Below are 25,275 nucleotides of genomic sequence, written 5' to 3'. Positions count from 1 at the left end.
GTAGTGTTGAGAAAAATCCTTCTGGCATCTTGGAATAATGAGTGGCCTGGTCCATGGCAGTGGCAGTCCCATACTGTGGGAATAGCCACCAGACCTATTGCATATAGTAAAAATATTTGGAGCACAGTTTGGGGCAAGATGGCGAGATTCTGCATTTGTTTGGTCGTATTTGCTCAGCTCTGCGGTAGTAGCTTATCAGCCAAAGCAAATATTCCCCGTTACATCACCTGCCTTTTTCAGCTGCAGTATTGATAGTTACCAAATTAGAGCTTTTTGTATTCAGAGTGAGAATATGCAAAGACAAATCTAATGGAGTCAATAGCGCAGCGGTTGTCTTATCACTGAGTTGGGGAGAGTAATAAAATATATATGCTGTCAATATTTTGGTCCTGAACTATTACAAAGGTATTGACACGCAGCAGAAATTCAGTATTGACTCTCTTTGTCTGTTTTATTTGAGTAAAGTGTTTGGCCTCAAACTTTACGCATTTTTCTACCGGATTCAAAGAGGGTGGGATGCATCCGCTTTCTAACCATGCCAGCTGATTGCCAATTTATTTCAGGTCAAAGAACGTGCAAGTTTCTGCAAGGTAGTTTGAAACAGCATCTTTATTATCACAGCTCACATGTTGGCCGGTTTCATTTGTTTCACTCCTTGTGCCCTCCAGGCATGCAATATAATCTTTCAACTGGTTGTTAGGACCAAATGGTCTGGTTTTTAGCTGGTTGGCTGCAGGCAAAGTCCAGTAGGAAGCCCAGCAGGGCATGTGTTCCCACTTTGCATGAGTTGGTCTAATGATATTTTCCCTATTAACACTGGGAAGAAAGATCTAATCTGTGGGGGTTGCAGGGGGGGAGAAATCTGTTTGAGGGTTGTCAGCTGGGGAGATAACTGCTAATCATAAATGGACCACCAGCTAACATCGCAGATATGCCTGGAATGTGTGTATTCAGTAAAATGTGTTTCGTGTAGTTTGTTTGGGTTTTTTTTTAAATACTGTTTAGATGCCACAAGGTTACTTAGCAGACCTATTCCTTTAACAGGTCTCCGTGTAGGCGGGCTCCATGGAGCACAGATCAGAGACACAGAGAGAAGTACGTGCAAGCTGTCTTTAATGCTTTTTGCCTAGACTAAATCTCTGAGGCTGCTCAGCTTTTATTTTTGTTTTTTAATAGATACCAGTCTGCTTGAAATTTCCTTTCTACCCCCTCCTTCCCCTCCTTTTTTTTCTTTTTTTACTACTTTGGACTTAATTTGGGAAGGGGGAGGTTAGTTGCGGGGATTTGGACAGGCAGGATTTTCTCCCATGACTCTCAGCATGGGGAGATGCAGATCAATTCCCTATCCTGTGTTCAGCTGGACACTGGGTTATGGTGTGTGCTGATCAAGAAATCCCCTCCTGTTTTGTACCACGTAACGCATTCATTTCAGCCACTGAACCCAAATTACTGTTTTGCTTTTCTTTCTTTTTTGATGAAACGGTAAGAACTCTTTTTCTATAGGGATGAAGTTAGTTTATCCGTGCTAATGCTTTGATTTTTTTTCCTTTTTTCTCTCTCTGCCACAGTAGGTAACCAGTTAGGGGCCCTGGTACATCAAAGGTAAGCAGTGGGTTATGTTTTATTATTTATTGATTAATTCTAATTGTTTATTGATCTACCATCTGTAGTAGTGTTAGGAAGTCAGAGGTTGAGAATGTGGAGAAACTGTCAGCTTGGGTTTTCTTCAGGCTGAGGCTTCTACTAAACCTTTAAGGCTGTTTTTTGTGATGAAGAAAGAGTTGATGTGAAACTTAGATTTGGTTCCTGTAAATCTGCAGGACCGAGCCGAATAAATTCTCTGTCCTCTCCGTTCCCCTGCCTGGGATGGGGGGAATAAAAAGTAAAAAAATCTCTGTCATTTTGACAAAAGTTGGAAGTATTAAATGGGCAGGTAGTTTTTTTTATTATTATTATTAGTTTTGAGTTTTGTTGGTGTAATCTGACCTGGGATGACTCCTTTATCAAAGATGGTTTGGGGAGATTGAAGCAAGTATGAGTTGTTGTGCAGCATGTCTTAGCATCTAATACCCAAGTAAAATTCTCATTTTTTCTCGAATTCTGGTCTTAAGGAGTTATCTGTCTTGTTTTGAGTAGGAAGGGGAGAACATTTCTGAAGCTGGGTTAGTAGTAATGCATTTCCATCATAACCAGCTGTTTATTGAGGGCCTCAGCAGAAAGGACAAGCAATATACATAAAGACTGTAGAACCTTTAATTTTTAATGGTTAGGTTGAAGCTAATGAAGGTAGGGCAGGGCAGCACAGAGAAGGGTGGGCAGCGTTGTCTGCTCTCCTGCTACATGCCACCTCTTCTCTGCCAGGAGTGATGTTTGTGCAGGGAATTGGTTTCTTTCTGGTTTTGGTGGTGGCTTTCTGCTAGGTTAGCTGCTTTGTCCCACTGCAGCTGTTCCTCCAACACAGGGTGGCTGACAAATGATGCAGGAGAGGATGTTTTGGCAGCAGACTGGGTTTATGCCGGGTTAAACCGACTGTAATTCTGAACCTCCCTGTTCTGTACGGGTATGGGTGGCACTGTTTGGTTTTGCATCTCTGCTGGTGAGCCTCAGGACAGCAGAAAGTACTTTATCTGCAGCTTCGCTGATGAGGTCTAATGTGTATTTTATATCTTCCCTAACTGATCTAAAGCAATAAATGGGAAGTTGTTGATATACCTCACCACAAAACCTGCACTGAACTTATCATGCAGGTCTTTCCTTGCTTTTGAGATTACTGAACAAATTATATATAATGCATATCTAAATGCATGGAGTTTGCCAGTTCTGTATTTGTTGTGTTGTATTTTCTATGAGATGGAAATGGCTAAGCAGCAACCCATGCAAGGTAGTTCCTTTCTGCTTGACTGTGGTCGGGTGTTAGGAAATGGCTTTGGGTGCTGTGTTTTGAGGCAGAGGCACATGGAAAGAGTCCAAAGAGCAGTAGATATGGAAGTCTCAAGATAATAAGACTTCAAAGGATAAATGAAGACAGCTTTTATAAATTCCAAGGAAAGGAATGATAAGGACAAGCAGGCAAAACAAAAATCTGTGAGTATCAGAGGAGGCATTCATATCAGGATTGGCTTTCGTTAGCATCTCTTGGCAGGAACATATCCAAAAGTAGTGCGCAGAGACTGTGGCTTGGAAGGTCTAGGCTAAATATTAAAGAAACGTTGCCATTATTCTGTTAAATCTGTCTGGAGCAAGAATGACAAAAAGAGGTTCTTCCATCAGCTCCTTTGAAGATGGCGGAGAGTAGACTGGAAATGTATCCAGCAAAGGAGGAATTAGGTGACCACGAGAGGTTCCTTCCAAAACAAATGATTTTGACTGTGATGTGGTGTTTGCTTGTGTGTGCAAAAGCCTTATGCTGTGCCTGGTTTCCACGGCAGGGACATAGTTGTCTTCCAAATTGTTCTTTGTAATGACTATTTGATTTTTCTACACTCCTCCCTCTTGTTTTTTTTTTAGGGCTGTAATAACAGAAGAGTTCAAAGTGCCTGATAAAATGGTTGGATTTAGTAAGTACCTTGGATGTTTTTGATATGTTTCTTGATGAGTTTTCTGTGCGGGAATGCTGTTTGTTCAAACATGCTTGCAAGATTTTGTGCTTACGAGCCCTGGATAAGCCTTCTGTGATGCTGTCTTCATGGGGACCAGATGATCCGTGTTTAAAATCCGGGTGCAAACTGCATGGAAAAGCTTGGTGTCCCAGTAATAAGAGCAAGGCTGTGTGATGCATGTTCCTGAGAGTTTTAGTGATTCTCTCCTTTAAATTCCCGTTAGCAGAGTACATAAACAAGTCAAACGTTAGTTTATTTCCCCTCACTGAAACATTTTACTTCCAGTACGCAAAACTGAGAGCTGAGGGAGGAAAACAACATTTAAATGTTAAAATGAGAGTTGACTCAAGGCAACTTAAACAGAATTGTAAACCTCCCATACATTTGCTGCAGGGAAACACAACCACCATACATTGCTCAGATGAGAGTTTTCCTAGATTTGCATTCCTGATACTGTTCTCTTTCAAGCTTGATCCTAATTTCTCTCTTCCCCTTGATGATCATTACTCTTCCTTTCAATGACACCTCCTGCTGATGTGTTACTACAACAATTGCACAGACTCTTCCACTGCCAGATCTGTGTGTCTCTTCCAATTTGATTTATGGAGAGTAAAAAGGAAGATAACAGACCATGATAATCACCCCTTAGTGTGTGAAGTTTTGTCCCGACTCTGAAGACACTATAAAACTGTAACTCAAATTCCTGCAAAGGAAACACTTTCCTCTGGCACTCCTCCTGCCAGACCCCTTCATTTATCGGTCCCGGTGCCACGCATGCGGGGGCACGTCAGAGGGATGCTGTAGCTCTGCGAGAGGGGATCTTGCATGCTCTGCTGGTGCATCATCTGGGCATTAAATCTGATCCTGGTTCAGGGGCAGACAGGTGCAGGAAGGTGGCAAACCCACAGCTGAGAGATGCTTCTGTGGGAGCATCTTGAGCCAGGCGTACCTGTTTGACTTGACAGTTTTGCTCTCTTTGCAGTCTGGGAAGGATATGAATGGTGATTGGCACCTAGGCTCTCCTCAGCATGTCTCACTGTGAGACAACAACGTACCGACTCCGAGAGTTAAGGGAGATGGGTTTTCACTTAAGGTTGACAGAGCATTTCAGTATGTAGCAGTTCTATCTGAGAGCAGACCAGCCAAATAGCATGTCCATTGAAAAGAGGCAGTAAAATATGAATTTTAAAGAAATAAAAGCAAAAGTCTTTGCTTTTTTTAGTACCTCAAATAACTGGTTCATTGGTTCAGGCTGAACAGGATATGCTTAAATGTGTTCTAGTGCCTTATTTCTTACATACTATATATTTCCATTTCAGTGCAAGACAGGCTTGTTTTGGTTTGGTTTTTTTCCAAGCAAGCAGAATAACTTTTGGCAGTATTTGAATGTTTTTCTGCTATGATAAATGTGGTCATGCTGTGGATGCCTCTTCTGCAATCCTGGAGTCAAACTGTTCCTTTATAGATAGCTGCAGTGGAGTAAAAGGGGGAAGGTGCTCTGCAGTTGCTTGGAAAAATGGTATGTTCTGATGCTTGTTGAACTCATTTCAGTAATCGGCAGGGGAGGAGAACAGATCTCACGGATTCAGGCAGAATCTGGCTGCAAAATTCAAATTGCTCCAGGTAAGAGCCTCTTTGTATGGTGGGTGAACAGGTTTAGATGTTGGAGGATGCTGTGCCATGCTCATGGTGTGTTGTCACCATTAACAGCTGATATATACTAGGCTAACATGCATGGGAGAGCTCTAGTGGGACTGACCTCCCAGCTAGCATAGAAAGCAGGTTTTTCAGGTGATTTGGGGAATGAAACAATTAAGGAACTGTCTTTAACCAACAGATGGGTACAGTGCAAATGGACAATCCGTGTTGTACTTAGACCTGAAATTGCAGCTGTTGAGTTTTCTCCTGGTGCTACCACTTAGCTCAGCTCTGCGGTTTGTCTCTGATTAGTCTGGTCAGCTTGAACTCCTGGCAGAAGACGTTTCGGGAGGGTGGCAGCAGCTCTTCGTACAACTTGCATTAAAAAAAAAAATGGACCATCCATTTGTTCTGTGCTACTGCCTGTTTGCTTTGGGGAAGACTATACTACAGTGCTTGATGAATGTAATCTGAGTTCTTACGCCTCCATTTAATTGGTGGGGAAGGCTTTAAAAGAATGCAGATATCCAGCAAATAATTTAAAATATGTTGGCCCTGGATGTCTTTGGATTCATTAATGTGCTCTGTGTGCAGGGGGAGTGGGTGTGTGGTGGTGCTTCCATTAGTGCTTGATAGCTACTGAAACACCCGCCATGGTTTTAATTCCATGTATTAAAAATTTCCATGTTGTTTCCTTTGTAGACAGTGGTGGAATGCCCGAGAGGCCCTGTGTACTCACCGGAACGCCAGAGAGCATTGAGTGAGTTCTGATTTCATTTCTCTCCTTTCTCCTTCTCTCTCTTCTCCCTAACGCTGTGCTCTGTCAGTGGTGCTACTTGGTTAGCCACACCAGCAAATGCTGGCCTAGAGAATCTTGAAGGTCTCTGGAGCATAGAACCTCTTGGTCTGATGCTTTAAACTGTGCACCTCAAAGGCTTTTATCCAGTTATGGTTTGAACCCTCTGCAGCAATTTCCGTGGAATTCCCCTCCACAGGGCAGGGTTGCACTTAGGGCGCCTAGGATGCAGTTTTCTAACTGCAGCTTTCCAGGATGCTGAGCTAAGCTGTTGAAGGGCACTTCTCTTCTCCCCTTTGTTTCCCTACTTCCATTGAGATGACCATCCTTCCAGCTGAAGAAGGGCTGCGTGAGGCCTCCAAAGCCTGCTGGTGCCACTCCAGAATAATCTGGAGGTGTTGGTGTTGTTGCAGAGCAGCATGAGGCCCATGGGTGTGCTTGCCTCTGCATCGCTGCCAACGAGAAGCAAAGGACTGACCCAGAGTCTTGAATTCTGATCCCTGCATGGTAGAGACATGTGGCCAGCCAACAGGGGTTTCTACTCTTTAGGCCTATAGAAACTTCAGGGACAGTGTTTCCTCCCTCCCCCTTCCCAGGAGCTGAGTTTGAGACTCTCACAAACCAGTTGAGGACCTCCTGCTGGAACTGGATCCAGGATCCTCAGGCTTACAGGAACACACTTAACATATGGAGCTGCTCTTTCTCTCCCCAGCCTTTGGGTAGGTGGGTTTTTTAAAATCCATCTAGAAATCTTTGAGTTGCGTTTGATAGTGAAAATACATGGGCACAAAGACTGTCTCTCTAAAGAGAAGGCACTCATCATTCTTCTGTTCCTAAGAGATCTAAAGGTACTTAAATCTCCTTATTCTGCCATAATACTGCAAGCAGTGAGCCAGAATAAATATAATTGGTAAGCTCACATTATAGGCCAGGCAATGTATTCTTGATGATATTTAAGCGCCTTTCCCTCTTTAGCAAAAGATGTTTCAGAACAAGAGCAAAATATGAAAAAGCGGGAATGCCTGATGAGATGCAGTTGGGGGAAAATGGGGGAGAGGTATAGTTAAGACTTCGTGGTTCTGAAGTAAGCAGTTAAATGCAGTCATGTCTAAGGCTGTCTTTAAATAAAATACAAATAAATAGTGAAAAGTGTGAATTCTCAAATTGTGAAGCAGAACAAGGTGTTGAGAACATGAAATTAGGCAAAATTTAATTTAGTTTTGTGCTAAAAATCTTGTCAAGTTGGTTGTCTGAACAATTTTTCCAGTCTACTTGTAGAAAAATAAAATGAAGGAAGGAAGCCAATGTAAGATGTCAGAATTCTTTGTGAAGGGTTTTGTGAGGAGTGTTTCCATTAGTTATATCCAGTGGCAAACTAAAGGGGTTAATTTCCAAATGACCCCTTCTCATCTGAAATACTTTGTGTATTGACTGTTGTAGTCCCTGTATTGTCACTAGAAGAACTTTATGCAAAATGTGAAGATAGATGAATAAAACCTCTTACAACTCTTCAGAACATTTGAAGTGGGCTTCCAGAAGTTCCCCTTTTTGCGTTATTTTGTGAGGAAAGTCAAGAGAAAGCAGTGCTTCGATCTGTGTGCAGCCTCACCACCACCTGAGCTGTCTTGGGTAAATTTCTGTTTGTGAAGGGTGACTTTGTACTGTTTCTTCGAATCTCCAGAGAGAAGACAGTCCTCCTAGGGTGCCTGATATGGCTTGGTGTGAAGTGGAGAGAGGGGAAGACACTGCTTTTGATTGAGTAGGGAACCGGTGTCTTTCTTCTGCCTACTTTGAGAAGGGTTATGGGAGAAGGGCAGAAAAGTGGTGTGTTGATATTAGGAGTCTTCAAGATGAAGGGAAGCCTTGTCAGCCGCCTCTGATGTGCTACAGATTTTAGAGAAGGTATCTTTAATCTCCCAAATGCTTCTTTGTGTCTGTCTCTTCTCACCAGGAGTAGAAGAACCCAGTCTTTCACTGGTTGCTGCTGCAGTAGCCTTGCCTTGCTTTGCGGTGTAGCACCTCCTGCTTGGGGCAGAGGCTGTGTGAGGATAGTGTTCTGGTGCTGCCGGTAAGAGCAGGCAGAGAAGAGCGAGGCAGTTGCCTGGGACTGTTCGTAGACAGGTTAACTGATGTGCTGTATTAGTAGCAGAGAAGTGTGTGGTTTTTGTCTTGACCAAGAAGGAGAACAGAGCTTGAGTTTTACAAAATATTGTATATATGTGAAAAAAGTTTAGAAAAGTTAAGAATGTAGAGTATCTTCATCCAAATTAAGCACCCCAAATACTGTAGTATCCTTGACTTCCAAAGAGGTCAGAGCATGCTGCTGCTCTTCCTTCTCTCTTCCCCTTTCCAAAAGCAGGCTGCTTATAAGTAATCACGATAGGGGAAAATATACATCAGAGTTTAACAAAGCAAACATTGTGCTAACTGTGGTTTCCTTCATCTTTTCACTTCTTCTCCTCTCCCTGATCGCTTCCCATTCCGATGGTTCCTGGTCTCTTGGTCACATGGAACAATGTTGTCTAATGGTTGTTTCCCTCGATTCTTTTCCAAAGACAAGCAAAACGGCTACTGGGGCAGATTGTAGATCGCTGTCGGAACGGACCTGGTTTTCACAACGATGTTGATGGCAACAGTACGATTCAGGAGATTTTGATCCCGGCATCCAAAGTGGGTCTAGTCATCGGCAAAGGAGGTGAAACAATAAAACAGTTGCAGGTGCGCAAGATGCATTTCCTTTAGGGCTCTCTTCTCTACTGCAGCTTGTCTAGATCAACAAGAGCGTGCTGAAATGGAGAGCCTTGAATGCTCTAACCTTCTGCAGCAGGGACTACTCTTCTGCCTTCGGAGAGCTGGACTCAAATCCAATCTTGTGTTAAAAAAGAAACCGGTTTGGCCCCAGCTACGCATGTAGCAGAGTTTTGCCAGAACTATGAAAGAAATTCATATGCTTTAGATAACGTTTGGTGCGTGCTGTTTAGGAGGGGATCCTTGTAGTCAAGAAAAGGCAATCTCTAGTCTGCTGCCACAAGATTTTTTTTTTAATGCCAGCCATGCTGTTGTAGAGTGCTGTGCTTCTCTTCTGTTGCTGGTCTGTGATAAAGCTGGCGTGTGTCTTCCTTTTTTTCCTCATCCCACCCCTTCCTAATTAAAAGTGTTGTTATGTATAAAGCTGTGTTCCTAGAGATTCTTTATTCCTCCATCTGATACCAGTTTTTTAAAGCATAGAGGGTTTCAGAAAAGCACCTAGGTCAAAAATATAGTTTTTGAGTGCCCTGATTAGGCCTCTGTCATCCAATAGTTTTAAGGCTGGTCTCTTAATAACTATTATATGCAGACAGCTACAGATTTTGGAAAGGGCTGAAAAAACAGTTGTTGAGGTAGAGGGGTTCTCTTTTTGCGAGGGATTCAAGTATTTGAGAACTTCAGGAGCAGCGCACTTTCTGGCAGTCCTTTACACTCTAGGACTGTCACTGAATTTGTGCTCTAAGCACCTGTGAAGAGCTAAAGTAGGGTTCTGTAAAGCTGCTGATTTGACCTACATTATGTTTAGTAACCAAAATGTAGTCTCTTGTTTTAGGGACTCTGCTTAGCAAAGTGCTTTGTGCTTTTTCTTCAGGAGCGAACAGGTGTGAAAATGATTATGATCCAAGACGGTCCGTTACCTACTGGAGCAGATAAACCTCTCCGTATTACTGGAGATGCATTTAAAGTACAGGTATGTAATAAAAGTAAGCAGTTGCTCTAGAGAACTGAGGAGAAATTTAAACTTTAGCACATTTGTGAGCATCTAATGGGAGTCGAATCTAACTGTAAATGTAATGATCCTTGCTGGTTTTGTTTGTTCTGTAAGGTTGAAATTTAAGTAGAGCAAGTTCACAGCGTCGCCTGGGAGCTCCCACTCCACATAGATAGTAGACATGGGTAGGAGAAGAGCTGAGGAGGAGGGTTTGGAGAAAGTCGCTTTGAGATGCCCTCCCGTCCGTGAAGCAAAAATCCTAGCTGCGTGTTATTTGAGCAAATGGGTTCTTGGTGACTAATTTAACCAGACATTTGAGAAAGTTTTGTGGAAGGTTCACTACCTCAGACAGCCAATTGACGCAGGTAATTAAAAAACCAGTAAATCCCATGACAACTCCTGAAACCAAGGGGTTTGCTTAATGTTGGTACTTTAGTCTCCTTGTGTCAGGGTTCTACAGATGTGTTCATACCTGCGGTTCAAAGCAAAAACACAAGATCAGCCAGAGACTGGAAGATTGTAGCATGATGGGAATGCTTGAATTAAAGAATTAAAGTTTAGCCGTCGCATGTTCCACTTCTAAGCAAGTGCTTTTCATACCTTGCTAAGTATGTAAATCTAGTTTAGCATTCCTGTCTCTAATAAAAATAGTTCTGTTTCATAGGATCTCTCTAATTATAAATTACTGCAACAGTTGATGTTGCTCAGGGATAGTATGTTGATTTTTCTAAACCTCTTATTGCAAGTGGGCTTTTAGATTTAAATGTGGGGTTTTTTTAAAAATTGTTACACTTATTGTGGAGCTATAGGTATGCAAAAAGGAGTTTAATGGCAGTCTTGCTACTTTTAACCAAATTATACTTTAAGTGCTACTACTTCCCAGGTGGTTTCTTCTGCCTTGAAAGATTTGCTGTTGTCATATCTTCTGTGGCATAAATCATGCCAAGCAATCATGGAGACTGCACAGGCTGGAAGATCTTTGAGACACTTAGAAAAGTTGAGCACGCTCAGAAAGCACTTAAGCAGTATGATGAATCCTTGGGTTTGGTGGGATTCTCTGGATGCTGCAGCAGTGGTTCTTAGCTCTCTCATATCTCTATGAAATCTCTCCATTGCCTTTATTTCTGTGTTGGCATTGCTGAAATGTCTTGAGTTGTTTCCTTCTGTAACAAAGATCATGGGGGTGGGGAAAGTATGTAAAAATGTAAAAGGAGTCAGATTCACCCATGTCCCTCAAACTTGGAAGCAGAACCAAAATGTCAGAAGTTTGGTAATATATAGAAACAAAGGCTTTCATTTTGACAAGTAGGCTTTTTTTTTAATGTTGGCTACTGTTAGCTTATTTCCAAGGTACACTTTTACTGGCTTGGCTATATGCAAGCTTGTGAATGGCCTTGAGGGCTGCAAGCAGGTAGCAAGAATATTCATTCATCTCAGAAAATGTCTTGCTGGATTGCTACAGACTTGGGCTTAACTTTTGAGTATCAGTAATCTCCCTGCTGCCCACCTGCCTTCTTGGTATGTGCTTTCTAGCTGTTAGTGGAAATGCTCTCTGCTATGCTACCACTGCTTCCATCTTACTAGATTGGTTTCAGTTCTATCCAGTAGGAAAGGTCCTTCCCTTTAATTAAAAAAAAAAAAAACCAACAAAGTTATTTTAAAAGCTAAATGGCCTTTTTGAAAGACCGAAGGAAGCAGTTGCAGACAAGAAACAGCCACCTTGCGTAGTTGGCAGGTTTTGTCAGACATGGAAGATGCCATCAAGAGCAGATCTCCATTGACTATGGTAAAATAAATCCTAAATCAGAATGCTTTTTCCGTTAAGCAGATGGAGATCGCTTTGCCTGAAGCCTGACCATTAGCCACTGTTGAGGCCCTAACACCAAGGTGGCAAACAGAATAATTTTAAGCTAACTGTAACTTCTTTCCCCATGTAGCAAGCGAGGGAAATGGTACTGGAGATCATCCGAGAGAAAGATCAGGCAGACTTCCGAGGCGTACGCAATGATTTCAGTTCTAGAATGGGAGGAGGCAGCATAGAGGTATGTTTTCTTCACAAGTACTCTGCTAACCTCCCTGTGGGATGGGTAGTGGGTGGAAGTCATCAAACTGCACATGTAACCTGTAAGCTTATTTTGAAATGCCTTCTGTTTTGTTGCCAGAAGAGTGAGTCTGGCTGCAAAGAAGAGGAGTTCTCATGGACTCTCAGATGGCACTTTTCTAATTGTCTTTTTAAGCTGCATTCTTGTAGTGCAGAACTCATTTAGTGGGGAAGGAATTTGCGGCCACATGTTTGTTTTTCTTAAGGGATATGGTTCTGTAGCCTGGAGCTGCCTAACGTGGCCTGTTCTCGTCGTTAAGAGTATCTCCTTGTAAAATCAGAATAATTCAGTCTAGTTCTTTGAGCTTTCATACTGCTTTGCCTTTCCCATCAGGTCTCTGTGCCCAGGTTTGCTGTTGGAATTGTGATAGGAAGAAATGGAGAAATGATCAAAAAGATTCAGAATGATGCTGGAGTTAGGATTCAATTTAAACCAGGTTTGTGTGAGGATGGAGAACCGTTACTTTCTGAACAGAGTTCCAGTTTGGGATTGCTAAAGTGAATCTGATCTGAGGTTACAGCAGCTAGGCTTTCCTTATTTATTGTGTCTCTGAAACACATTTAAATCTGATGTGCTGCTTCTCATGCACTTTCTTTCAGAGAGTACAATTATATACAGCTCATTTGCAAACATTAGATCTCACAACAGTCATGTCTTGAGTGATAATTATGTGGATAAACAAAATAACAATAACAAAACCCCTTTTATTTCCTGTTAAAGAATTCTCCTTCAGGACATTAAAGCCTTTGGGGATCAGGAGTTGATTAGTTCTAAGTAACTTTCTCTGGGTCCTTGGCTGTCTGATCACCTATCAAAGCTGCCTTTGTCCTCTTAAAATTGTATCAGTCTCTTTCATGGCTTTTTGACATTTGGAAATGTTGCCTTTGAATGTTGTTCCCTCTGTGATGTGGGTTGGGTCTTCTTTCAGTATATGGAAGAGGGGCTGGAGGTGGAGGGAAGAGGTAGCTCTTGGGGTAGTTATGTTATGTGAAAATGCTGCTAACGATAGTGGTGCTAGAAGGAAGATTTTGCTGGCAGGTGGATGTTTTCTCCTTTTAATTTAGTTTTTGCTGCCTCTCTTCACAGATGATGGGATTAGTTCCGAAAGAGTCGCACAGGTCATGGGGCTTCCCGATAGGTGTCAACACGCAGCACACATCATCAGTGAGCTCATTCTCACGGCACAGGTGGGTTCTGCAGGCTGCTGGGAGGAGAATGCTTACGTGGGAATGTAGTCTGCATGCATGCAGCTGTGTGGTTGGATGCCACCATCTGAAGAACAGCAGTGTTAAACTTTCACTCTGGTAGACCACACATGCTGCTGTCCAGGACTGAGCTGCTAGGTTTGGTTTTTATTTGGTTTTTTAATGTGATATGGGCTGACGGATCTATGGGAAGGTCTCCTATTCTCAGGCAGTATTATGAGGCCTCATTGTAGCTCCACATTTACCCCAGATGTTTAGTTGTTCTGAAGTTTTTTGGAAAGGGTGGCCTGGTGGAATGGAGTCGAGCACCAGTGTGACACAGTGACTGGAGGCTCTGCTCAGCAGGGCTGAGTCACGCTTTGACAGCAGAGCATCGACAGTGCTCAGTGATGCCTCCTCCTCAGAGTCTGGTCCTCTGGTCTGGTGGCTGTGGGAAGCAGGGGAAGGCAATGAACGTTCATGTATGCGGTCACTGCTCTCTAAGAGATGCCAGCATATTGCATGGCCCAAGAGCAGGAAGTACAATGATGGGTGAAGTAGTATGTCAGACCCATGAAGGAGGTTGTATGTTCCCTTATGAGAAGTAAAGACGTTAAGCCATTCCAGACCAGATATCTGAGCACAATTTCTCCATCAAGAGTGTGTCTTGATATCTCTTCTTGCCCTGAGGTCTGGTTTGAATACTTGATTTCATGCATTTTTTTAATCATCCACTTAAATTTTGAGGTCTGTCATGATAGCCTCTGGCTACTCATGGCCTTTGCTTTTGGAGAAATCAGTTACCCAAAATAGGTATGTCCTTTGAGTGTCTTTGAATTTAAAAGCTTCCTTTGGAAGTTTTGGAAAATGTGCATTTTAGCTTTGTAATTCCAGCAGTTCTTTAAAGAATGACACTTGAAAGGGTTTGGAAGAAACTTCAGTGTGTGTCAGTGCCAAGATCTATTGATTGCTCTAAGGAAAGCCCCCATCACAGACTAAAAGCCCTTTGGTAGTTGATGCTTGTTTATAGGTTTATTTCAGCAGATATAAAGGCATGCATTTAAAAAACATAAATATCTTCCTGAGTCAGGAAGGCAACTGTAACTTACGTTACTTGGCATTTTCAAGTGCTTCGAAATCCTGAATGTGAAACTGAAGTCCAAGAATATCTTAATTCAGTGCCATTGATTATAATGCAATTTAACTTACCTTGCTTTATTTTGTTTTTAATGTATTTTTGGGCCAGCAAAAAAGCACTGGTATAAATTTTTTGTCTTCCAAGGAACGAGATGGCTTTGGAAGTTTAGCTGTCGCCCGAGGAAGAGGTCGTGGCCGTGGGGACTGGAGTGTTGGAACACCTGGGGGCATGCAGGAAATAACCTACACAGTGCCAGCCGATAAGTGTGGTCTTGTTATAGGCAAAGGTGGGTCCTGTGGCACTAAATACTAGAGCTTGCAATCTTTCTTCCTTGGGATGGTTGAATTCTTGCTGCCTGACAGTGAGGCTTTGGCGTTTTCTGTAATTGCAGATATTTAGTGGCCAGTGAATGCAGCATAGGAATCAGCTATAAGCGCTTGTGGTTGTTTTCTTTGTGGTGCTCTGACTCATAATTGTACTCTCCAGGCCCTTGTTCACAATATGTAAGAGAGGCTCTTCATGCAGAGCTGTCAAGTAAGCTTGTTATAACAAGCAGCTGGCTGAGAAAAGGCAGGTTCATTTGTGGATTCTTTTTATAGAGAATTCGTTTAAAGGACAGTTTATCAGGGACAAGCAGTACAGTCATTTCATCATGCTGGATTTCGCTGAGTGCCATGTGATAAAATGGAAGGTCTCTGAATGTGGTAATAACAGTAGCTGCTTCAAGCCACATACCTGAAGTGTCTGATGAATAGAGTGAAGCAGCAGGATTTGTCTGTATCGGAGCTTGCGTCTGAGCCTGTCGCAGGGCAGGCTGGTGCACCTCGTCTCGCTCAGACAAGCACGTTCACTGCCGTGGAGGCCCCTTGGCTGCCTTAGCCGTTGAATCTCTTCATGCCAAGGAGATGGACGAGGAGTCATCTGGCCTTTGTCTCAACAACCAGAACACTCCCAAGACAGTTATGAAACCAGAGTGTCAGCAGCAGTCTCAATTTGTCACAGAGCATGAGGTACACATCGGGTAACGGCAGTACATAGAGCCAGGAACAGAAGAGCTATATGGCTTTGAATTGTTGCAGTGCTTCTGAGTTAATACGCTGATGTATCAAAGGAGTTGTATGTAATTTTTCTATCTGCTTATTTCAGAAAGAATGACATATGCCTTAACTAGCATTTAAGTAATCACAGTTGGCTTTTAGCCTCAGCAGAGATGAGGTGAATAGAATAGGAACAGATTAGCTGCAGCAGTAAAGGAGGCAGAGATGTGAGGGCATTGTGCCATGTTTCGGTGACATTTAGTTTCCTGCTGTCATGTTGGGCAGGAGTGAGCTTGTGGTGAAACACCTTGTGGCCTCTTTCCCCTGCTGCACAGCCCTGCTGCGTCTCACTTCTTCCCTTCTGTGTGTCTGGCCCCTGTGGCACCCTGAACTCCTGCCTTTTTGGATGACAAGGGACACAGAAATGGGACGCAGCTGTATCAGCAGTGTATCTGCAATCATTTTCAGATGATGTTCTTTACTGTAAACCTGTTTCCAAACCTTAAAACTTTTTTGAATATGGAAAAGCACCTGCTCTCCCCATTACGTAGAAATTGCAGAGAGATTGTGCTTGATCTCACTGAACAGTCCAGTTGGGCAGAAGATCAAGCAAAGCAAATTTTAAGCCCACAAGTGAGAGTTACATGTATGCAAAAATAAAATTATAATGAAACTTTATTGTTGTATCCATTAGTTAGTCTTAAAAAGGATCAGAAAAGGTCACTTATTGTTCAGCAGTGCACTGAAGTGGAGCATTTGTGACTACAGAGAGCACCGTGTGCTGAAAAGATAAATGCAGGTAGCAGAGCTGGATGTCCTAGCACTCGAGTGCATGGCCTGGCACAGGCTCGCTGCGGGAGTGAAGGGTAGGGTTTTTTACCTTTGTTTCCACAACAGCAAAATAGAGATCCTTACCCAGCCAGATCAGAAGCTTTCTGGAGTGACTAATTACTAGTTGTATGGTGATTTGAGTGCTTGTAGCTTTGTAATATCACCTTGTAATCGGTGTTCTTACAGTGCCTCGGCTCTTAGTCTGTTGCAGCCTTCATTTTTGGCAGGTGAGTAATGGCTGTAGCGCTGCCTTTGGGGCCTGGACAGGGATGGATGTACCACACTCACCGTATGTTGATGCAAGACACCTGATTCTTCTGATTTCCTCCCCCACTGCTGGTGGGGCAGTGTAGGGGAAAGGGGATGTTAGTGGGGTTTTTAATAATGACCAGTTGTAAAACCTTTGCTCCCCCCTTTTAGTTACTGAGCAGTTTCCAGCTTTTTTTTTTCCCCCCCTGTGATTCAGGACTTGGCTGTTAGCCTTCTCCATGAAGTCTGGCCGAGTCCTCTGGACACACGTAGCTTGGTCTGAGGTTAGCACCCAGGCTACGGCTATCTTGGTCCCCCAGGTGTAGTGATTGTGATGTGGCCAGGTGACTGCTGCTGGGCTTCCAGCTGCATGTCACCACTTGAGAAAGCAGAAAAGAGGGAGACGGGGAAGTTTCTCAGCTCAATTTCTGTAGCGCATATGGTAGAAGATCTCAGGCCCTTTTCTTGAGGGCATCGCTTCTCAATTTGGCAGCGTGAGCCTTCCTGAGCTGATAAGAAGTGCTCAGCTCCCTCCAAATTGTGCATGTAGTTTTTTCCTCTAGAGGGTGGGTAGGTGCAGCTTTTCTTTTCTGAAAGACTGGAGGCAGGGTGGAGAGGAGCGCCATACACATGTCAAGCGCTTTCTCTGTTTGCTGATGCTTGGAAACAAACTGCAGCCTCTCTGGGCCCCCGCTGGATTTCCATGATAAATACAGCAATACTGACAGATAACGTGGCCGGCCTGGCTCTTGTCAGCTCTGCCTTTTAGCAGGTTTGATTAATTGCTTTACGATTTCACGTCCAGCTGGGGGGCCACTCTTGGATCACTTCTGCCCCCCATCAGGTAGAAGAATGGAGCGGGGCTGCTGAATGCTTCTATAGACAGCCACCATGTGCCGAGCGGGTCACCTCATTATGGGGGAAGATGAACTCCTTCCGGCACCGGGCAGCGTGTGTTGACTGTGTCAATTCATTTGCATGCTCTGGAGGCTGAATTGGGATAGCTGGGGTGGGAGGGAGCACTTTGGCATGTACCAGGCTGGAGGGGAAGGAGGAGAAGGGCACCAAGTCCTGGTACGGGAGCAGGAGCTTGCAGCCTCTGGCCAGGCCTGGAGAGCCAACTAACTTGAACCTGCAGTATGGTTTAGGAGGGACCTGGTGTGGAAACAGCCGCAACAGCTACAAACTTGATGCTGAATGCCAAGTGAGGAAATAATTTGAAATCTGTATTCTCCTTGCTTCCATTTTGAGAATGCTTCAATTTTTAATCCCCTTTTGGAAGGAGAAACCTAGTCTGCTGCACAGGTAGCAACCTATGGTCATGCCTCTGTCGTCCAGTAAAGTTCTCCCACTCCTTCATGATCCAGATTGTGTTGGCTGAAAGGGTCATTTGTTTTCATTAAGCAGATGAAACAGCTATTGATTCAGATCTCGCCTCAATATGTAAAAACCGGAGCTTCAATAAGTCTGCGTCAGACAAAAGCATTACATAAAAAAACCTTCTTGGTTTTGAAACTTTATCTTACCGCTTTCCCATGCTTGACTGAAAATAAGTGGCTTGGCTTTTGGCTGCACAGTACAATTGCTGTTGTCTGCCCAGGGATGTGACACGATTATCTTTTGTTAAATGCATCTTCAAAAATTCATTTAGAAAGAGTTAATTGCCCTTTGGCAACTTTTCCTCCTCCCTTCCCCAAGAAGGCTTTAAAATGTTAAAAAGGTCACGAGTCCATTACAATGAAATGAACAAGTGTCTGCAACATCCACAGTTTGTTTTGAAGTTGTGCTGGATGTATAGAGATGGAAATGCAAGCAAAACTGAGGAGATTATTTTTGGAGACCCTTTTTCATTAAAACCAAACAAAAATCTCCAGTTAGTTTCCTTTGCTCTCTTTTCCGCTCGCTGTATGTCCTTTTGGGTGGTGAGTTTTGGTTTGTAATTTAAAAGTTATAAAACCCCTTCCTTCCCCACACCCTGTACTTTCTCCAGTTGAGTGGAGCTGGTCTGTAAGTTGTGTGAGCTTCCAAAAGAAGAATTGAACCATTGTAACATTGGCTGAGGCTTTTGTTAAGCAAATTTCATTAAGAGACCGGGACCTAGCAGGTCTTCAGGAAATCAGCTCTGCTGTGGCTGGCCCTTCCGCATCCTGCCCGAAGCACTCCTGTGCTCTAGCGTATCCAGATGGCAAACTAGCCAGATATTCACTGCATGCACAACTAACTGAAGTAGCAGAAGACTGCCTGGAATCCTGCGCTGCTGCGGTTGTGTGGAGGGACGCGAAGGCTGCGGTGTGAATAGGAAGCGTGGTAAGCAGAGGTTTCTTTAAGGGAATTGAACAGCACATGATTGTGAGAACGTTTAAGCTTTGTTTTTAAGCTACAAGGGATGTGGCTCGTGGCTTTTTGCCTTGGTGGAATGAAATGTCTAATGATGGTGAAAAAAAAAAGACCTCATGGAAGAAAGAAAAGCATGTTTCAGTCGCAGGTGACTTTCTTTTCTTGAGGGTTGTGAACAGCTGTGCAAAACCACCGGAATGCAGTCAGTACAGTTTTTGCATTTGATTTGTGAAAGTGTATCTCAGCCATGCTGCATTTGTTGGGAGCCTAGCAAAGTGCACACGGGGGACTGTGTGTTCTTGAAACAGCACCCCAATAGATATGACCCCAAAAACCGTTGCAGCAGCTCGCAGTTTCAGGTCATGCTTATGAGGCAGTGTAAAGGAGCAACATGAGCTCGGGTACTGTGGTTTCTTACGCTATTGCCATCCTCAGCCCACCTCCCTTGGGGCACGCAGAAGGTAGCTGAGACTATATTCCATTACCGGAATCTGACTTAGTTATGCTTTTATGGAAAAAGATGCTGAATATCCCTTTGTCTTGGTTTTCTTTTCTTCAGGTGGTGAGAACATCAAGAGCATAAATCAGCAGTCGGGAGCCCATGTGGAGCTCCAGAGAAACCCTCCTCCAAACACAGACCCAGGTGTACGAATATTCACAATCAGAGGAGTTCCCCAGCAAATTGAACTCGCTAGACATCTCATAGATGAGAAAGTTGGTGTAAGTTCCGTCTCTGTTGTCTGTCTCTTTCAAACGTGGTGTATTCACTCCTGGGTACATGTCTGGACTTACAGGAAGGCACAGAATACACACGCTTACGTTATTTAGCTTCAAAACCATTTGCCTGTTAGCAGCTGCCTTGAACTTTGGTGTCCCTCCAGCATCCATTGGAGTAATTTTTGCTGTTGTCCCAGAAGGATCTGACTGCTGACATAACCAAGGGCAGTGTGCAGCTGTATGAGAGGGCAGAAGAGCAATAACAGGGTATGTGAAGGCTGCCGGAGATTTTTTGAAGGGAAGACAATAGTGTCACTGTGTGAGAAAAGACACAATCCTGGCATCATCATCCTGAAAGTAACACTCAACTCCTTGCTCCAGTAAATCCAGGATGACTTTTATCTTCCAGTTAATGCAGTGCTGTGGTATTGAAGCTTAATAATGTCAGGGTGGAGTACTACTGAAGGGGGAGACTTGGGTAAAAAAAAAAAATATGGAAAATACTGAACTGGGTAAGGTAAAGCTGAAAAGCAACCTTTATGCTGAATGGCCTGAGAGGAGGAGGCTCAATACCAGCCTCAGGATCCAGACTATTCAGTGGAAAACTTCCAGCTGTGCTGTAGACCTGTTAGCCCCTTTGTGGGCTGGCTGGAGTTGCTTTTGAAGCTGGGCTCCTGAGTGTGCTGATAGTCCCGAGAACTTCATCCTTGGAGAATCAATCACTTCTTTCAGGTGCTGGGGTTTAGTGGAATGTATCCCAGGCTGTCTCCTCCCCTTTCTTACTGCTCACACTAGCTGCCTGCACCCTGTGCTTAGAGCTGGCGTTAAGTATTTGTGGATTCTGTGACAGGGTACCAGCATGGGTGGACCTGGAGGATTTGGTCAAAGTCCGTTCAGCCAAGCACCCGCTACACCTCATCAAAAGTAAGCTTCTCCATCTCATTGTGGATGGGCTGTGGGGAATGACTGGGAGCTATGAAAGCATTGGGAGAAGGGTGGAGGGCCCTGAAGGGGTGGTGTATGAGGGGAGTCTTTTAAAGATAGAGCGTTCAGAAGCAAGATTTTAGCTATTAAATTGTAAGCAAGGTAGGTGTTAGCATCTCCAAAATTCCCGTCTCTAGTGCAGTGAGAGCATGGAAAGAAGCCTAAACTGCACAGATCACAGGGAGTGCTGTTCAGTGTGATGAATCTTCATCTTGGCTTCATGAACAGGCCAATATCCAGTTAGCACTCACACCTACACTGCATTTCCTTTTGTTCCCGTGTTCACCTGTTTGCTCAGCAATTGCTGAGTATAAGTAACAATTTCATTTCTGTGGGCAACTTCATGTATATGGCCTGTTAAGTATTTTATTGTCTGCTTCAGCATGCCCTTTTGTCTCCCGCAGCGGTCCTCAGGCGTTCATGACGCAGGGTTGGGGCAGTACCTACCAGACGTGGCAGCAGCCTGGACAGCAAGTCCCAAGTAAGTGTCTAGGAGCTGGGCTGGAGAAGGGTTGGTGTTCCCTTTGCAATTGCTGCTTCATGCCTGCAAAACTCCACTTATGAGACCACTTGTGTGAAAACACCAAAATCATTTCCTGAGCCGAAGAGGTGTGTAGAGGCATGCTATGGTGTTTGAGCTCAGAATAAGCTGAAGTCCATTGAAAACTGCAACACTTTTTGTGCACTTAACTGCTTTTTGCCTGCTTCTGCTCTCTTTGCGTGGAGCACGGTCTTTGCTGTCTGTAACAAAAACATTTCTGCCTTAGGCTCTCTTCTGCCAGGATTCTCCAGGCAAGCACTTGCCAAGCCCTCTTTCCCCTAACAGGCACGCCATGTCTGGTGGTGAGCCCTCTCATCTCTTTGTTCTTGATCTTGTCGGTTCTTGCTTATTTTCTTTTTTAAATGTTCCTTATGAGCTCTCCTCACCGTTCAACTCCCAGTCTGATGGAAAGACTGGAAAGGAGATGCAGAAAGAAAGGACAGGCAGGGCTCCTGTCCTGGTTCATCCACACTGGCTGTAGTAGTGTCCCGTTGTTTCCTTTCGGGAGTTGATGAGAACTGCTCAGCCTCCACAGTGGTAAATGCTCAGAATGATGCCAGCAGGACAAACAACTTTCAAATAAATAAATAAATAAAAATTAGTGCACACACCTCCTTAGTCACAAGGTCAAAAACTGAACCCAGATCACCTCTGGGTTGTCATCTTCTTTCTCACCTCCCTGAAACATCCTCTTATCCTGCACACCAGCCACCGGGGTGGAAGAATCTCCCTTCCTCCAACATACAGTCATGTCTCTAGCTCACATCTCCTGGCTTTGGAGCCCAGTGTAAGCACAGACCCCTTGAATCCCCTGATCACTGATAGTACAGCTTGTATCCCCATGATGACTGCTTTGCAATGAGTTTGTCAGGTTTCTGGTGGCTCCTAAGACCAGTGAAGCATCCTGCCTTGCCGTTATCCCTCCCCTGTGTGGGTTTAGTACCACGAGGCCATGTTTTGGGGGCAGGTGGTTTATTTCCACTGTTGAACCTGATGGAAAATGTTTGCTCTCTAGTTCCATGTCTACTTAGGATCCTCCATGTTCCTGTTTGTAGCCAGGCACACTGAAGGCAGTCTGGGTAAGCACAGAGGACAGACAAGATAATGTTGTGCTTTAAGCAGCCTTCACCGCTTTCTGCTCCTGCTGCAGATCACAATGGTGCCCAGTCAGGCCAGGTGGAGTTCACCAAGGCGTGGGAGGATTATTATAAGAAACTAAGTAAATACCTGCTTTTGCACTTTAAGTTTTAATTTGAAAACAGTTTCGTGAAGGGTCCCTTCCCTGAGGTCTGCAGCCCGTTTGTCTGGGGCTCTGCTAACCCTGTCAAAGCGCTGGCTGAGTCGCTCTCCGAGCAGCTTCCTGGGGACAGAGTTGAGAGTGCCCTCCTTGTGGGAGGAGGGGCAGACCCCCACCCCCTACACATGTATTTAGATTTTAATTACTTCCCCCATCTTAAATAAATTAACTGGCTGGGGAAACGTTTTGCTGTGAAATGCATTTAGCTGCATGTCCTTTCAGCCTGCTGCGGACTGTAATTCTCCGAGAAGAAAAGGCATTGAAGGAGGTCCTTTGTTGGCATTAGCAGGTGGACAGTTGAGGCAGCCTTGACCTCTGCCAGAAAAGGTCCTGACTTGTAGCGTTGGTCAAGTCTTTTAACCCGCTTTTATGCTCCTGGACAGGACACTGCTGCCCTGTTCCCTCCACCCACTTCACACTTGCAGTGTATTATTTTCCCCCTTCCCCCCAACTTCAAAGCACCCCTTTTGCCGGCGTCGCAGGGCTGTACACAGAGCACGGGCGGCTGGCCGGGCTGGGGAGGGCTCTCCTCCACGCGTGTCCCCTGTCCTTGCCTGCGGTCCCGCTGTGTAGTGGCTCATGCTCATGCTCTCACTGTGCCTGCTTCTCTTTGCAGCTTTCCAGTTGCTTTATTTTCAGCTCAGGGTTATTTTTTGTTTGTTTGCTGTGTGTCTGGCTCTGGACTTTTTGCTCTGTGCCGAAGGGAAGCATGGACATCCCACCTCCGCACCCAGCTGGCTGGGCTCTCCCCTGCACCAGCACTTACACGTGCAGGATGGGAGGTGTCTGAGTGCTTCAAAGAGGGGGATCTGTGCTAGTGAAGATGAAGCGTTTGGGGTCTGCGAGGTCTCTCTCCGTGCAGGCATTGGCACTGCTCATCTTAGTGCAGCGCGGGAGTGGAGACCGTGCTGCGGAGCTGGTCGTGGCTGGTGGGAAGGTGTCACGGAGCCTCTCCGGTGCGTGTAGGGTAGTGCTGGCGGCAGGTGGAGCTGGCTGGGCTTCATGCAGGGCTCCCGGCTCCCTGCGGGTCCAAGGACTCTGCAGCCAGTCGCAGTTTGGCTGCCCCGGAGCTGTGTGCTGGGGGCATGGCCTGCCAGGGCTCCTCCAGACGGGCTCTGCTGCTGAGAGTGGGGTGAAGGATGCAAACCCCTGAAAACCAAGTGAGGTGACTCAAAACACGGCCGTTTCCTTGGCAGCTTGGTGACTGGAGGTAGAGGTGACAGGTCTCAGCTCTGTCAGGGGTTTGGACCCTCTGTCCCTGCGCTGGATGGGAGTGGGCTGACAGCCAAGCAGCTCGCAGCCAGGTCTGAGCAGGTCCCAGCAGTGGGGAAACTTGGCTGAATGCCCCTGAACAGGGCACAGGTGAGATGAAATCAGGAATTTGAGCTTTTCCTCAGCTTTCCCTGTGCTGAAGATGCCCAGCACTCCAGAAAGGTGGAAGCTGAAGTGTGAAGTCTGGGAAACTGAGGTAGATCCAGGGCCTGCCTCATGGAAAGGTAGATGTCACTGGCTGGAAACTGTCACCTGTTCCATATTGACGTGCCCCTTGTTGTCATCTTTGCACAGGCCAACAGAGCCAGCAGCAGAACAGCCATCCTGATTACAGCAAAGCATGGGAGGAGTATTTCAAAAAACAGAGTGAGTCAAACAGGGTTGTTGGAGATGAATCAGCTCTTGTAAACAGAGTTAACTCTAATCCAATGACTTGCGTCTCCATCCCCTGCCATTTTTAGCTTCCAGTTTGCTACAAAACCCCTTTGCTCCTCTCCTGCTGGTGATGGTGCATGTAGTTCCCCCTCTGAAAGCTGTGCTGTCGGGAGAGGTGCTCCCGTTGAACCACAGCAGACGTCGTGTCCGCGCTGGCAGTTGTCCTGTGGGGGGGAAGCATAGCGCAGAACAAGAACTGATGCTAACAAAAACCAGAAAGCTGAAGCTGGGGTGTTGAGAGGGCAGGAGAGCTCTGCACACGTGGAAGAACATGGGCCTGGCTTTCTCCACTCCGTTAAGAAGCGCATGATGCTGCCTGCTGGATTTGCATTTCACACCATGCTGCTGGAGCCTTTGGGCTGAGGACGAAGGGTGCAGGCTGTCTCTGCAGCCGCGGGAACAGTCTCTTTAACGCTTTCTGGCTGCTGTCGGCTTGTCACTTGCAAGCCAGCTCAAAGCCTGTCCTGACACATCCACACAGCAGATAGCCAGTGTCGCTCTTTCGGATGCCTGCAGCTGTTGGTAGGGGGCTGGCTCTTCTTTAAGCTTTACAAAAGGAGATCCTAAACCTGACCTTGGACTTGCTGAATTACTCATCTCTCCCTTTTCCCTTCTCTTCCTGCAGGTCATGCTGCCAGTGCTGCTTCTCAGGCAAGTTCCCAGCCGGACTACACGATGGCTTGGGCAGAGTACTACAGACAGCAGGCTGCCTACTACGGGCAGACACTAGGGCAGGCTCAGGCCCACAGCCAGGTCTGTATTTGCCTTCCCTGAACCCCCCTGCTCTGTCCCTTGGGGGATTGGGTGTGTTGGCCCTGCCCTGGTGTGGGGACTCTGCTTTGGGTTCCCGTGGGGAAGCAGAGAAGTATTTTGTGGCTGAGGAAGGGATCACAGAAGTGAGAAATTGCTTGCTGCTCCCTGTCATGTTGTTTCAACATCAGGATCTTTTTCCCTGCACGGGGTGAAGGATTTTTTGGGAGGTGACTGAGAGGTGGTTTGTTTTTTTTTTCTCCTGGGGGCCTTTCCTTATAACCCCCAGGCTTTATTGTGGCTTTGGGGAGTTAAAGTAGAAGGAATTACGGAGCCAGTTTTCAATGCTGGCACATCGCGCGGTCCTGGACTGTGTGTGCAGGCTTTGCCTTTTCTCTTGGAAGCTGTGTGCTGGCTCAGGAGCTGTGCGCTTGCCTGGGGAGAGAGCACCCTGTCCTGAAAGGGAGCTGAAAACTCTTGAAAAAGAATATGGATTAACCAGGTGCCAAGTAAAATCTCACCTCACCTGTCCCTCAGACCACCGGTGGGTTGTGTGGGACTTATCCTGATCGTACCCATGAGGCTTTCCTGAGCGCTGGGTTTGCAGAGCGAATGTTGTCGTATGTGGC

At 45.3% G+C, this 25,275-nt stretch overlaps 1 protein-coding gene across 1 annotated transcript in view; it reads left to right on the top strand.

Moving 5' to 3' along the window:
* Nucleotides 1-24,653, top strand: part of FUBP3 (far upstream element (FUSE) binding protein 3) — a gene marked incomplete at both ends in the record, with an annotated part of 29,961 nt that extends 5,308 nt beyond the window's left edge. Inside the window, 16 exons of the mRNA XM_010086962.1 lie at nucleotides 1,045-1,095; nucleotides 1,569-1,602; nucleotides 3,508-3,557; nucleotides 5,151-5,222; nucleotides 5,940-5,997; nucleotides 8,589-8,751; nucleotides 9,653-9,751; nucleotides 11,710-11,814; nucleotides 12,208-12,310; nucleotides 12,961-13,061; nucleotides 14,341-14,482; nucleotides 19,210-19,370; nucleotides 20,218-20,291; nucleotides 20,756-20,832; nucleotides 23,756-23,827; nucleotides 24,522-24,653. Coding sequence (XP_010085264.1) covers nucleotides 1,045-1,095; nucleotides 1,569-1,602; nucleotides 3,508-3,557; nucleotides 5,151-5,222; nucleotides 5,940-5,997; nucleotides 8,589-8,751; nucleotides 9,653-9,751; nucleotides 11,710-11,814; nucleotides 12,208-12,310; nucleotides 12,961-13,061; nucleotides 14,341-14,482; nucleotides 19,210-19,370; nucleotides 20,218-20,291; nucleotides 20,756-20,832; nucleotides 23,756-23,827; nucleotides 24,522-24,653 — 1,494 coding nt within the window. The remainder of the gene's footprint in view (nucleotides 1-1,044; nucleotides 1,096-1,568; nucleotides 1,603-3,507; nucleotides 3,558-5,150; nucleotides 5,223-5,939; nucleotides 5,998-8,588; nucleotides 8,752-9,652; nucleotides 9,752-11,709; nucleotides 11,815-12,207; nucleotides 12,311-12,960; nucleotides 13,062-14,340; nucleotides 14,483-19,209; nucleotides 19,371-20,217; nucleotides 20,292-20,755; nucleotides 20,833-23,755; nucleotides 23,828-24,521) is intronic.
* Between the last annotated feature and the right edge of the window lie 622 nt (nucleotides 24,654-25,275).

This window comes from Pterocles gutturalis, unplaced genomic scaffold, assembly GCF_000699245.1.
Source record: "Pterocles gutturalis isolate BGI_N339 unplaced genomic scaffold, ASM69924v1 scaffold34546, whole genome shotgun sequence".
NCBI lineage: Eukaryota > Metazoa > Chordata > Aves > Pterocliformes > Pteroclidae > Pterocles > Pterocles gutturalis.
The sequence above is the reverse complement of the archived record's forward strand: the minus strand, read 5'-3'. Positions and strand labels throughout refer to the sequence as shown.